Here is an 11737-nt window from a genome sequence, read left to right as displayed (position 1 = left end):
TTGTAGACATGAACTTTTAAAAATTGTATATAATGATAGATTTGTCAGAGCTTATACAATGCAGAGCTGTTTAACTATATCTACGTATGTACTGGAATATACTACTACCATTTACATATGTATAACTGAAATAAAAATAAGAATAATAAAATAATGTATATAATATATATTAAATATAGTTAAATTTTTAAAGCACACTTTTTGTATTATTTATTTGTAAATAATTTGTAATAAAAGTCAGTAAATTTGAAACTTGTGGAACTATACAATAGCCTGATAATGTATTTATTTGTTTAGTTCAGTATTAGTATTTTTCAAATACTATATTCACTTCTTTACACCAAATTTAGCTGTTCAAGTAGAGCATACCCTTTTCTCCCAATTATACAGGATATCAAGCACGCACGAGTTAATTCACACATTCATGACGATTTCAATACAGTCGCATACATATGTTTGATGCGTTTTAAATTGAAATCAATTTTTTTTTTTTTTTGTTTCATGGAAATTTTGCATTTTGAGTGAGAACAGGAATTCATATAGACATGCACACATAGGAACAGCAATAAATTAAACGACTAATGTCAATTTAATTATTGATTTCTCAAAAGCAAACAAAAACAAACTTAGACCCGCATACATCATTCGATTAAAAAAAATATTCATTTTAATTAATTATAGTAAGAAATCATTTAGCAACTTGTCAAATTGAATGCACAACCGACAAAACTCTGTCAGCGTTAACATTGAACTTAACATTTACATTAACACCCCAGCAGCAATAACAGTTACAGAGCCATAAATAATTTCTGCAGTTTGTTCTGCACTTGGCAGCAAATTTATTCACACACAAATGAATAAAAGTACTTAAGAGATAGCTTGTTGTCTAGTCACACAGTGTGGGTCCATCGCCAATGCAGGCAGCGTAGGCCATCAGATGGGGAATCGTATGCTGTTGCATCATGCCAGAGAAGAGATGACTCTGGGGGCCGGTGGCAAAGATGCCCACATCGTCACCGGCGTGCACTCCGATGGAACCCTTTATGTAACTGGGATACAGGAAAGCTGAGCGAGATAAAGAGATTTGATTAGCATAGTTTAGATAAGATAAGATAGCGTGCTATCTAAATTGAACTCACATGGATCTTTAATCTTTTCGGTCAGATCCACGCGCTGTCCATTCTCATCGAGATACTGCTCCATGCCAACAGCATAGTTCAATGTCGCATACTTCACGCCATTCACATCCGTGTCGTGCTGATTAAGACCCAGAATATCAGTACCACGTCCAGGGTAGCCGGAGATGGAGAGCGGATGAGCGTGATCGGAGGTAACCACAATAAGAGTGTCTTCGGGATCCGTGATGTCAAGAGCCTTCTGCACAGCCTTGGACAGTTCGTGCACCTCATCAAGACCCAGCTGGGGCACATTGTAGTGATTGCCATAATCAACGAGACCGCCCTCAATGAACAAGAAGTATCCATTTTCATTTTGGCTAGCCACTTCAATGGCCTTCTCAGTCATCTCCTCCAGCGTAGGCTTCAGATCAGCATCTGCCATCTTGTGGAAGTCCATGACACCAGAATTGAAGAGACCAATCAGCCGCTTTAGCTTCGTTCCATTCACACTCAACAACTGATTGCGATTGTAGGCGAGAGCTCCATCGGGATGCAGAGATTGCCACTTGGAGAGTAGGTTGACACCATCCGAACGCTCTCCCTGCTTGCCAAACTTATCCTCAATGGTTTTGGGCAGGAATTTGCCCATGCCCCCACCGAGCATGACATCAAAGTTCTTGCCAGGCTCCTGAGTAATCAGCTGTGTGGCAATATCCGTGCAGTAGGCGGGATCATTCTCACCCTCGCCGTAGGTGACGATGTCAGTGTCGGACTCAAAGAATCGGTTTGTGGTGTGGGCATAAGCACCCGATGGACTGGCATGGGTCAATGTAGTCGTTGTCACAATGCCACTCGCCTTGCCAGCTGCCTGCGCCCAGGCGGCAATGGAGCTCACATGGTTAGTGGGATCCTCGCTGCCGCTGCAGTTGTTAAAGTTCACAGCTGCCGTTATGCCTAAGGCAACGATGTTGGTCTTCACGCCACACAGATACGCGGTGGCTGTGCAGGCAGAGTCTGGCACTTGGGCATTGGAGCAGTACGTCTAGAGGACAGTGAAACGAATTCCCATTAAAATAAAAGAGCAAAAACTCAGGACTGCTAACTTACCCTGCTAAGACCAGTGTGCGGGAAGTTCTCGAAGCTGAGGGAATCCTCCTCACCGGTGTTGCCCTTCAGCTGACCCTTCAAGATGCGAGCAGCTGCCACAGTAGTCAGTGACATGCCATCGCCCAGGAACAAGATCAGATTCTTGGCTTTGCGTGTGTCTGGCTGTGGGAGTTTCAATCGCTTGGCAATCTCCGCGTTGGCAATATCATACCAGAACTCTGCATTCTTCTCCTCCGGTGGCGTATACTTGTTTTTGGCCAACGAATTGGGATCAAAGCCAGCCATGCTGTCACGTGTTTGGGCAACAGTTGATCTACCCAACAGCTGGTCCTGGTTGTGTATTTCGGTTACTGTAAGAATCACAATGAATCTCTTCCATTCCAAGACCTCAGATGTCTGTACTTACTATCGAAGGCAGCTGACCAGGCGACAGCTGTCACGGTGCTGAGTATCAGCAGGATTGCATAGAGTTTCGTCATTCTTGTTAGCTTCTCTAGAACTGACGTGTGGGCTGACCACGTTCCCACGTATTTATATGAGTTACCACTCTCCACGCGTCTAATCTTAACTGCTAGATTACCTAAAATCACTCGAGTTTAGGCAGCCTCATTTTGAGTTATCATCTGCGAATAAATCTGGTTGGCTTTTTGGGTTTTGTCATTTTACTGCCTCTAGTATAATGGGATATCATATATTGTGTTTGAATAAGATAACATATTTTACAGTTTATATATTATATATTATACCTCACAACATATTTGGATAATTAAGAACAAAAATAACAAAGTAATTTCTCTGTTTACAGAAATTCCCAAGCTAAAACTGAACTTCAATCTGTTTTCTATTTTTACGTCATATTATTATCAGATTACATGGGTAATTATACTGCAAATAGTTTTGCACGCCTTCATTTGATTTTGCTAGGTTTTTGCTTTGTTGATACTTAAGCAAAATGAATAAAGTATTAGAAATTATGAAATTTAAGCTATTTTGAATATTTACACAACAATTTGTTACCTTTACAAATTTTTTGGAGTAGTCGCATATTAATACGCATATAAATAGGTTTAATTTTCTTAATTCTTCTAATGCAATGGATTTAAGACCCTCATGCAAACTTCTTTCATCTCGAAGAATTTAATATAACTTCAGTAAAAACTATTTTATAACTTAAGCTCATTGTTCGTAAATTGTACTTTATATAGTTACTTTTATTCATATAGTGTTCATTATAATTTATGTATTTTATTATCATACCTTTCAAACAACTTTGTTATATCATTTTAAGAAAAATTCTTATAATAAGATTTTTATATCCGCTACCCATTGGGTAGAAGGATATCATAACTTTGTGTCTACAGGAAATGTATATATATATTCTTCATCTGCGTTAACAATCGAGACTATATAGCCTTGTCCGTCTGTCTGTCTGTATGTTCGTCTGAGACACTAGATATCAGAGACTATAAGAGATAGAGCTACAATTCTTGACAGCATTTTTAATGTTCGTTTCAAATTTTTGCCATATCCGTAAATCGACGAATATCTAATAACATGCGCAATTTTTAAGCTAGAGTCAACAAAAACAATAATAACTGTATAGTATATATGATTCCTGAAAATTTGGTTGTGATCGGATACAAATTGTAGAAGTTAATAAAGAAATACTTTTGTATGGGGAAAAACGTCTATTGCAATGGAAGCCTTGCTTTGGTTGACCATCTGCTATATTTGTCACTCTATAGTAGATCTTTATCTCTATGGTATACTTCGATTGATATACTAAATACAGCTTTCAGTATATTTAAGTAAAGGTACTGCATTATTATTATATTATATATTATTATTATTTGGTATATGTTACGAATAATACCGCACAATTTAGTTTTTATACAAAATGGGTTGCGGGTGTCTCACAGCCGAACACAGCCTTGACTGCAACTTTTTTACTTGTTATACTTAATAGTTATTAGCTTTGAAATAGTGTAAAAAGGGGGCGTGGGCAAATTGGCTAAGATAACTAAAACTATATAAATATGATAGCAGCCATGTCGCAAGTATTAATGGCTTTAACTTTTATGATATCCTGATTATACGTGTTCAGACCGCCTTCATATATTTATCATGATTTTATATGTATAAATTTTATGTTTATAGCTATAAGTTCTTTACTACATTGCTCAGATTTAATTTGCAACAATTTGCGATACCTTGTATCTAAAAATCTACTGCAAACAAGTTTATTCCTTTTTATGGTATGAAGATTTGCCAATTTAAATTGCAGATAAATTCAAAAGTCAGGTTAATAATCTAAGAATATTATAGAGTATTATTAATGCTGAGAGCAAATAATAAAGTGCTTTATCTAATCACATTGAGGTTGGCCAATTTGCTACCTAGGTCAAAGCAGAGCTAACAAAGGTGCATAAGCTCATATTAAATATGAAGTGAAAAAAATATCCTAAAATGCCAGCAGATTTGTGTGATAAGCATCTTAAGACTGGATAAACTTAGTATTTTAGCTATTAAGATTAGACATGCTGGCAACACGTTTGGTGCTTTGTTTAAGTAAGTGGGAACCATATCATAATCAGAACTAACAAAAGTGACAATGCTATACGAAATGCACGTGCTAATCGCCACACTGGTGGCCACCACCTAAACGACCTCGATCTCGTAAGTATCCATATTCTGAGCATTTCATATTCTCGGGAAATAAATAAATTCATCGAATTGATTTCATGATGAGTATCAGGTCACTACCAGAAATAATGAAAACATTGGAAAGTGAGAAAAGCTGTCACATACAAGAAAGGCTAAATTAAGTTGCATTGTACAGTAAATTATAACTAAACTATATCAAATAAAATTTCTTGATTTTCAGCATTCTCGATACATCTTTGTTACGGTTCCCAAGAAGAACTTCAGTTACTTAGCCTACTATAGAAACAAAGTTTCATGTTTTAAGAAGTTTTCGTAATCAACCAACGTTTCTGTTAAAAAAATCGGCACATGTCTTCGAATTTGTTGACGTTCCACTTGAAATTTAGAAGGTACTATATTCAATTGTTTGTTTAAAAATTTTTTATTTAGTACTATACCGATCAAAAAATTATAAAACTTCTGAAGTAGAGAACATTTTTGTTCACTTGCGTCGCCTAAAAGTAGGCAACGGTTTTTAAATGAACTAGTATTGTAGCAGTTAATTGTTAAATCGTTTACGAATTCTATTATGCTTAACGTTAAATTACCTCTAAGCCCAAAAAAACCAAAAAACATTAAGCCACAAATTATATTTATTTAACTGAACAAATATTTGTTGTCATACAATGTCTTTGTAACTGTTACTTGTGTAACCGCCAAGTACTACTTTTCTATGCACGATACAGTGTTACCAGCTCTGTGTTATATACGTTTTATACTAATAGTGGACCTTTTTTGCTTTGCCAAATTGGTAGTGTTGGTTTCGGTCACACTGTAATCGACGACAATTTTTATTCAGAAGACGAGCGAAGTAATACGTAAATAAATTATGTCGTTCGTTTTGAACAATGCGATTCGTCGCCAAATTGGCGCTACTGCCGCCAGGAACATGTCCGGCACTGCCGCCGTTGCTGGTGAACACTCTGGTAACTATCGCCACAAGCTATAAAAGTCCCATTGTTAGGTTAAGGTTATGTAATTTGGTCATCGACCAGAATTTTGCAAAAGCAAACGACTTAACATTGTTCCATTTTGTCTTGTCCAGGTGGCTACAAGGTCTGGAAGCGCCTGTCCTTCTTCGTGGCCGTCCCAGCTGTGGGTCTGTGCATGTTGAACGCCTACCTGAAGCATCAGGAGGAGCACGGTCATCCCCGCCAGGAGTTTGTCAAGTACGATTATCTGCGTCGCCGTGAGAAGCGTTTCCCCTGGGGCGAGGGCAACAAGAGTCTGTTCCACAACCCCCATGTCAACCCCCTGCCCGATGGTTATGAGGATTAAGCAACGCAAAGGTGTTACACAGCTTGTTTGGGTTTAACCAATACCTAAATCACACACTCTATGTATTTACAATAATGTAAGCCGAAATCCATATGGAGAAATACACACACAATCCAACAAAAAAGAACGACGAAGCTTAACTGAATAAAAGAGTGGCGAAATAAGTATGTTTAACAATGGATAAGATGCATCATCAACATCCGGCCCAACAAAGACTAGTTCATGTGCAGTTTAGTGCAATCTTTAATTTGTTACAAAATACAATTTCTCTTTTGTAATCTCATGCAATAGTTAGTTAAAAAAATTCCATCATTACTTCTTCGTCACTTTGCCAATCCTTAGCTTGTTGCCCGATTTATTAGCAGGCTCCTCAATCACCTCTGTTTTGGCAACTGCTTTGTTTGTCTTGACAGCTCGTGGCTTGCGTGTTGTGGATTTGCCTTCGGGGGAAACGGAGGCACCCACACTGCTCCTGGTGCTACCCGATTTCCTGGCTCGCTGCGACGAGGTCGATGCTTGCTCCGATTGATCTGCTAGCTCTTCTTGCTTCACTTTCGGTTTTGGTTCTTCACTCAATTTACGTACTTTTGCCTTGGGTGGCGATGTTGATTCATTATCAACAGACTCATTTGATGGCTCTTCGGCCAGCAATTCTTCAATTAGCTCCGACTCTTCCTTCACTTCTTTGTCGGCCACATTCTGATACGGCACCATGTCCAACACATGATCCTTATCAATGTGCTTCTTCAGTTCAGAGTACGTGATGAAAATGTAGTCACAAAATTCACAAGCAAATCGATCGCTATGTCTATGCGCCAGCATATGCGATTCCAATTCGTGTTCACTGCTGCATTTCGACTTGCACAGCGCACACATCAACGACTCCTTAGCATGGATCGATGAGTGCTTGAGCAAACTAGCAAACGAGTTGTGCGACTCCTTGCAAATGCAGCAGGTGAACGTGGTAGTCGAGGCCAAATCATGCATTCGCATATGACGCGACAGATGGTGCGACAACAGGAATGATTTCCTGCAGTACTTGCAGGGATACGAACGTCTTCCAGCATGCGCTCTTAGATGACTGGCCAATCTGCCAGCGGTTACGAAGCCGCGACTGCAATATTGACATGGGAACGGCAAATTTGTGCTGTGCAAGACCTGTAAGAAAAAATCATTAGTTGTGGTTACAATTATCAGATAAATACAAAGGAAACTCGATTCATGCAAACAGTAAATTAGTTAAAAGAATTTCTTTCTTTTGTTTGTTTGGACTTCCCCTAAATTTGTACATTTGTATCAGCTTCACAACTTTTCGTTGTTTGCGGTCATTGTGTACCGACTTGAAGGAATGCCAAATCAACTCCTTCAAGCATTAAGATCAATAAAGGAAGCTTTCCCTAAAATTATATTTTAGTTTTTGTTAGGGGATTTTGAGATTTTGTGAATCATCAAATTGAAATAACTTTGGCGAAACTCCCTTTATTGATCTTAATGCTTGAAAGAGTTGATTTGGCATTTCATACTTTACAAATTTAATAGTCCCTTATTCCCAAAGTGAGAGGTCTAAGAAAATTTTGCATTAATCGAGTTAGTAAAACATTTACGCACCTCATGACGCTCCAGCGATTGCTTGAAACTAAATGATTTTTGGCAGAAGTCACACTGGAAGGGACGATACTTTGTATGCTTCAGTGTATGTTTCTCCATCTCTTCGCGCGAAATGAAGGGCAGCTGACAGTAGACGCAAATGTACTTGGGCACATCGGTGTGTGTGCGTTCATGGCGATTGAGCAGCGCACGTCGATTGAAGGTGGAATTACAGATGGCGCACTTATAAGGCCGTTCGCCGGTGTGCAGAAAGCTGTGTTTCTTTAAATCATATTTGGAAAAGAAGCTCTTATCGCAGTCAGGGCACTTGAAACTGCGCTCGCGTTTATGATTTGCTATGTGAATGTCAAGTAGCTGCTGCAACGGGAACGAGCGATGACAATGCGTGCAGGGAAACACATTGGTGGCCACACGCTCGGCATTCTTCGTGGGATCAGCAGCAGCATCGAGCTCATTGGGATCGAGCACAGCGGTAACCAATGCCACATTACCATCGTCATAATGCTTTATCTGCGGCGGTGCTATGCGTGGTTCCACAGGCTCTTCGGTAATCTTGTTGAGCAGTCGCATCGGCGATTTACCTGGCGAACATTTTGCCGTTTTGTCCATATCCAATTGACCTTCAATATCAGCGATCAAATTGTGCACATCGTCCATGGAAAGTTCCTGGCTGTTCTCCACCTTCACCTGATACGATCGCTTGATTGCGGCGCGTGGTGGAACAGCTGGTTCGGCTGAGCTGGCGGCAGCTACATTGAGTAGCTTGGGGGGTCCTGCTGCGGCGCGCTGAGCAATGCCGCGAAGCGTGGCAGTTTTCAATATCTGTACATTTTCAATGGTAACGTTGTTTGCTTTATTGCCCATCGTATTGAGCAGTTTTTTCGGTTGCACATCAGTTGGCGCTTCACGCTTGGCGCCCACCATCGGGGCTCGAGGTTTATCCAGCGCCTTTGGCCACGTGCCCGTAAGTGGATATTGGCGCAAGAGTGTTTCGGCTTTCTTACACATCTGTTTGAAGCGATAACTGTGCTCAAAGAGCAAACGACAATCCAAACAAATGTAACCGGGCATGCCATCGCCTTTGTTAACCTGAAATTCAAATTCGAAAAAATACGTTAACATGTTAATGCTCATATTCCCGTTGTGCATATGTGGCAACTCTGCGCCTGCGCAATGGCAGCACAAAATAGAGTTTACCTATTTGCAGTGTGGCAACGCTGTCCGCGCATTCATTTGGCGGCAAGCGCTGCACAACTACAGATGCAATCGCACAGTTTGTTTTTTGTGAGCGAGCGAATGGAGCACGCTTTTTCTACTCCGCTCCCGTTAATTAATTGATTAAACACGACTAACCATAAAAGGACATTTTGGAACTATTTGCGTGCAAATGTAATATGTTTGTTGCTTACGTGTCAACTTTTTAAAACAAACAGCTGTTCGTGTAGACTGATTAGTTTAGTTAAAAACTAAAGAAAAAGAATAAAAAGTGATTGGTACCTGTGGAAAGGGCGCAACAATTGCAGGCGAACAAAAGGCAGGCAGGCAGGCAGTAACAAGGAGAAACGAAAACAAGAGAGTGTGAGAGCGAGAGCGAAAGAGAGCAAAATGACGGACGAATGCATTACAAGAACATTCAGTGTTCTGAGAGCAAGCAACAGCAACAACATCATCAATGCTGATAGCATTGATGCACAGGGCGAAGCGAGCTCTAATTCAGCCGGAGTTGTTGGTGGTGCAGCCTCTGCTGCTAACTCTGCTAACGCCGCCGCCGTCGTCGTAAAGTAAGTGCATTGAAAACTTCATATTTTTTTTTTTGTATTTTTCTCGTCTCCCTTTTATGCATACTTTCTGTATTTGCGTTGGAACATTTTCGAAGGCAATAAAACTGCGCAGATTGTGCTTATCTTTCTATACCTACATATGAATATATGTTTGCTCAAGCAGAGCAATTCTGGATATCGGAAACAATTGTTATTTATTGATTATACCAATCTTTATACAATCTCTAGCACGGTGAATAAGTATGTAGCTCGTATGCCGGTAGATCGCTATGCCCGCGAGTACAATATGAATCACAAGAATCGTGGATTGGCCCTCATATTCAATCATGAATATTTTGATATACCTTCGCTAAAAGCACGGGCTGGCACCAATGTTGATGCCGAGGAGTTGCGCAAAGCGTTGAAGCGTTTGGACTTTGATGTGTCAGTGCATAAGGATTGCAAATTGCGCGACATACTCAAGCACATTGAAAAGGCAGCCGGACAGGATCACAGCGATAACGATTGCATTGCTATTGCGATCTTATCGCATGGCGAGCACGGCTATATCTATGCTAAGGATGTGCAGTATAAACTGGATAACATTTGGCATTACTTCACTTCGCACATTTGTCCTACGCTTGCCGGCAAGCCGAAATTATTCTTCATTCAAGCGTGCCAGGGCGATCGTCTCGATTCGGGCATAATGCTAGAGAAGAGCGTCACGGAAACGGATGGCGAATCCTCGATGAGCTACAAAATTCCGATACACGCTGACTTTCTATTCTCATACTCTACGATTCCAGGTAAATTGTAATATTAACTATCTATTTATTAGACTAATTCGTTGATTGCCTTTTCAAGGTTACTATTCCTGGAGAAACACTACAAATGGTTCGTGGTATATTCAGTCGCTCATCCAGGAGCTGAATGCGAATGGCAAAAAGTACAACATACTCACACTGCTCACATTCGTCAGTCAACGTGTTGCCGTCGACTTTGAATCGAACGTGCCATCGACACCGATGATGGATCGTCAAAAGCAAATTCCGTGTGTGACCTCGATGTTGACTCGCATATTGCGCTTTACGGACAAACCCTCAAGCAGCAAGGCGGGCTAACCATATAAGGGATTTATAACTATTCCTCTAACCTAATCACCCACCATCACACCACCTCGACCTCAATGCCTGGATTCCATTTGACTTTAAGTTTAATTGTTAATATCACAACGTTTTGGGTAGAAACAAACAAAAAATCCCAAATTCATCTTCCATTATGATTTTTCACATATACATTAAGCGCAATTATCATGCATTTGCATAAATTAGAATTAACATATTTACACACATTTATATATATATATTTGATAAACACATATATGCTTAAACAAACAAATACAAATGAAGTGCAGACTGAAGCAAAACGAAAGCGTTTCAAATTGTGCGCTCAGCGCGATTTCGCGCCATCTGGCAACATTTCGCCAGCTGAGAGTGTGTTTGCATGTGTGTGAATTTCTTTCTTTTTGTTGCGTACAGTTGTCGCCATATTGTTGAAACAATTGTTTTGTGTGGCTCAGCACAATTATTTGACCATGCGTATATTTTTCAATACGTCAATATACATCCAATAAGGATTATTTTGGAAATGGGGCCGCGGTGGGGCAAGTTTTGCAGTGCGCACTAAATGAAGTTAGCGAAGACGCCAACGCACCTAGATATTTAGTTAGACATCAACCAACACAGCCGAAGTGACCCGAGTATCGTAGCCAAGTTCTTACTGGGACTTAGGCCAATTTAGAACCATATCTTGACTTACCTCAATGGATGTAATAGCCATTATCTGCAGCGGCAAGGAGGCTGTGGCTTTAATGCGTTTGTGCTCTACAAAAATGGAACCAAGCATGTCTTCTTGTGTCAAGCAGAAGCGGCAGATTTGTTTTCCGCGTAATTCCGCCTCGCGCGCACTATCAATGTCAGCCATTGTGTTAATTTAAACCGCTTCACTGGCAATGTCGCGAACACAATAATGCGAAACAAAGTAATTAATAATTAAAATGCTTTTGTTCAGTTTTGCAAATAGAGAGACGGACACACAACACACAGCTTCATCAATACACGAACCACAAACGGCGTTGCCACGTTTCCGGCGGCGCGAGAAAGT

At 40.2% G+C, this 11737-nt stretch overlaps 3 protein-coding genes across 3 annotated transcripts; 2 read left to right on the top strand and 1 right to left on the bottom strand.

Annotated features, from left to right (window-relative positions):
• The first annotated feature begins 5694 nt into the window (after positions 1-5694).
• LOC133845240 (cytochrome c oxidase subunit 6A, mitochondrial) lies at positions 5695-6383 on the top strand. The gene is made up of 2 exons (XM_062279641.1): positions 5695-5854; positions 5974-6383. The coding sequence occupies exons 1-2, from the start codon at positions 5758-5760 to the stop codon at positions 6204-6206; spliced, it is 330 nt and encodes a 109-aa protein (XP_062135625.1). The 5' UTR covers positions 5695-5757; the 3' UTR covers positions 6207-6383.
• LOC133845236 (zinc finger protein pita) lies at positions 5732-11707 on the bottom strand. Its single transcript, XM_062279635.1, has 3 exons — positions 11393-11707; positions 7815-8903; positions 5732-7364 (listed from the first exon to the last, which is right to left on the bottom strand). The coding sequence occupies exons 1-3, from the start codon at positions 11555-11557 to the stop codon at positions 6519-6521; spliced, it is 2100 nt and encodes a 699-aa protein (XP_062135619.1). The 5' UTR covers positions 11558-11707; the 3' UTR covers positions 5732-6518.
• On the top strand, positions 9078-11005 carry LOC133845239 (caspase-1). Its single transcript, XM_062279639.1, has 3 exons — positions 9078-9595; positions 9824-10380; positions 10439-11005. The coding sequence occupies exons 1-3, from the start codon at positions 9420-9422 to the stop codon at positions 10693-10695; spliced, it is 990 nt and encodes a 329-aa protein (XP_062135623.1). The 5' UTR covers positions 9078-9419; the 3' UTR covers positions 10696-11005.
• Positions 11708-11737: the final 30 nt, after the last annotated feature.

Source organism: Drosophila sulfurigaster, chromosome 3, assembly GCF_023558435.1.
Source record: "Drosophila sulfurigaster albostrigata strain 15112-1811.04 chromosome 3, ASM2355843v2, whole genome shotgun sequence".
NCBI classification, from domain to species: domain Eukaryota; kingdom Metazoa; phylum Arthropoda; class Insecta; order Diptera; family Drosophilidae; genus Drosophila; species Drosophila sulfurigaster.
This window is presented reverse-complemented; position numbering and strand designations above follow the sequence as displayed.

Excerpts from the sequence above, each read along its gene's own strand:
- LOC133845240 (XM_062279641.1), top strand. The coding sequence starts at position 5,758 with ATGTCGTTCGTTTTGAACAATGCGATTCGTCGCCAAATTGGCGCTACT. Across the intron at positions 5,855-5,973 it reads CGTTGCTGGTGAACACTCTG|GTGGCTACAAGGTCTGGAAG; the intron begins GTAACTATCGCC and ends TGTCTTGTCCAG.
- LOC133845239 (XM_062279639.1), top strand. The coding sequence starts at position 9,420 with ATGACGGACGAATGCATTACAAGAACATTCAGTGTTCTGAGAGCAAGC. Across the intron at positions 9,596-9,823 it reads GCCGCCGCCGTCGTCGTAAA|CACGGTGAATAAGTATGTAG; the intron begins GTAAGTGCATTG and ends TACAATCTCTAG. Across the intron at positions 10,381-10,438 it reads CTCATACTCTACGATTCCAG|GTTACTATTCCTGGAGAAAC; the intron begins GTAAATTGTAAT and ends TGCCTTTTCAAG.
- LOC133845236 (XM_062279635.1), bottom strand. The coding sequence starts at position 11,557 with ATGGCTGACATTGATAGTGCGCGCGAGGCGGAATTACGCGGAAAACAA. Across the intron at positions 8,904-11,392 it reads TGGCTATTACATCCATTGAG|GTTAACAAAGGCGATGGCAT; the intron begins GTAAGTCAAGAT and ends TTTGAATTTCAG. Across the intron at positions 7,365-7,814 it reads AATCGCTGGAGCGTCATGAG|GTCTTGCACAGCACAAATTT; the intron begins GTGCGTAAATGT and ends TTTTTCTTACAG.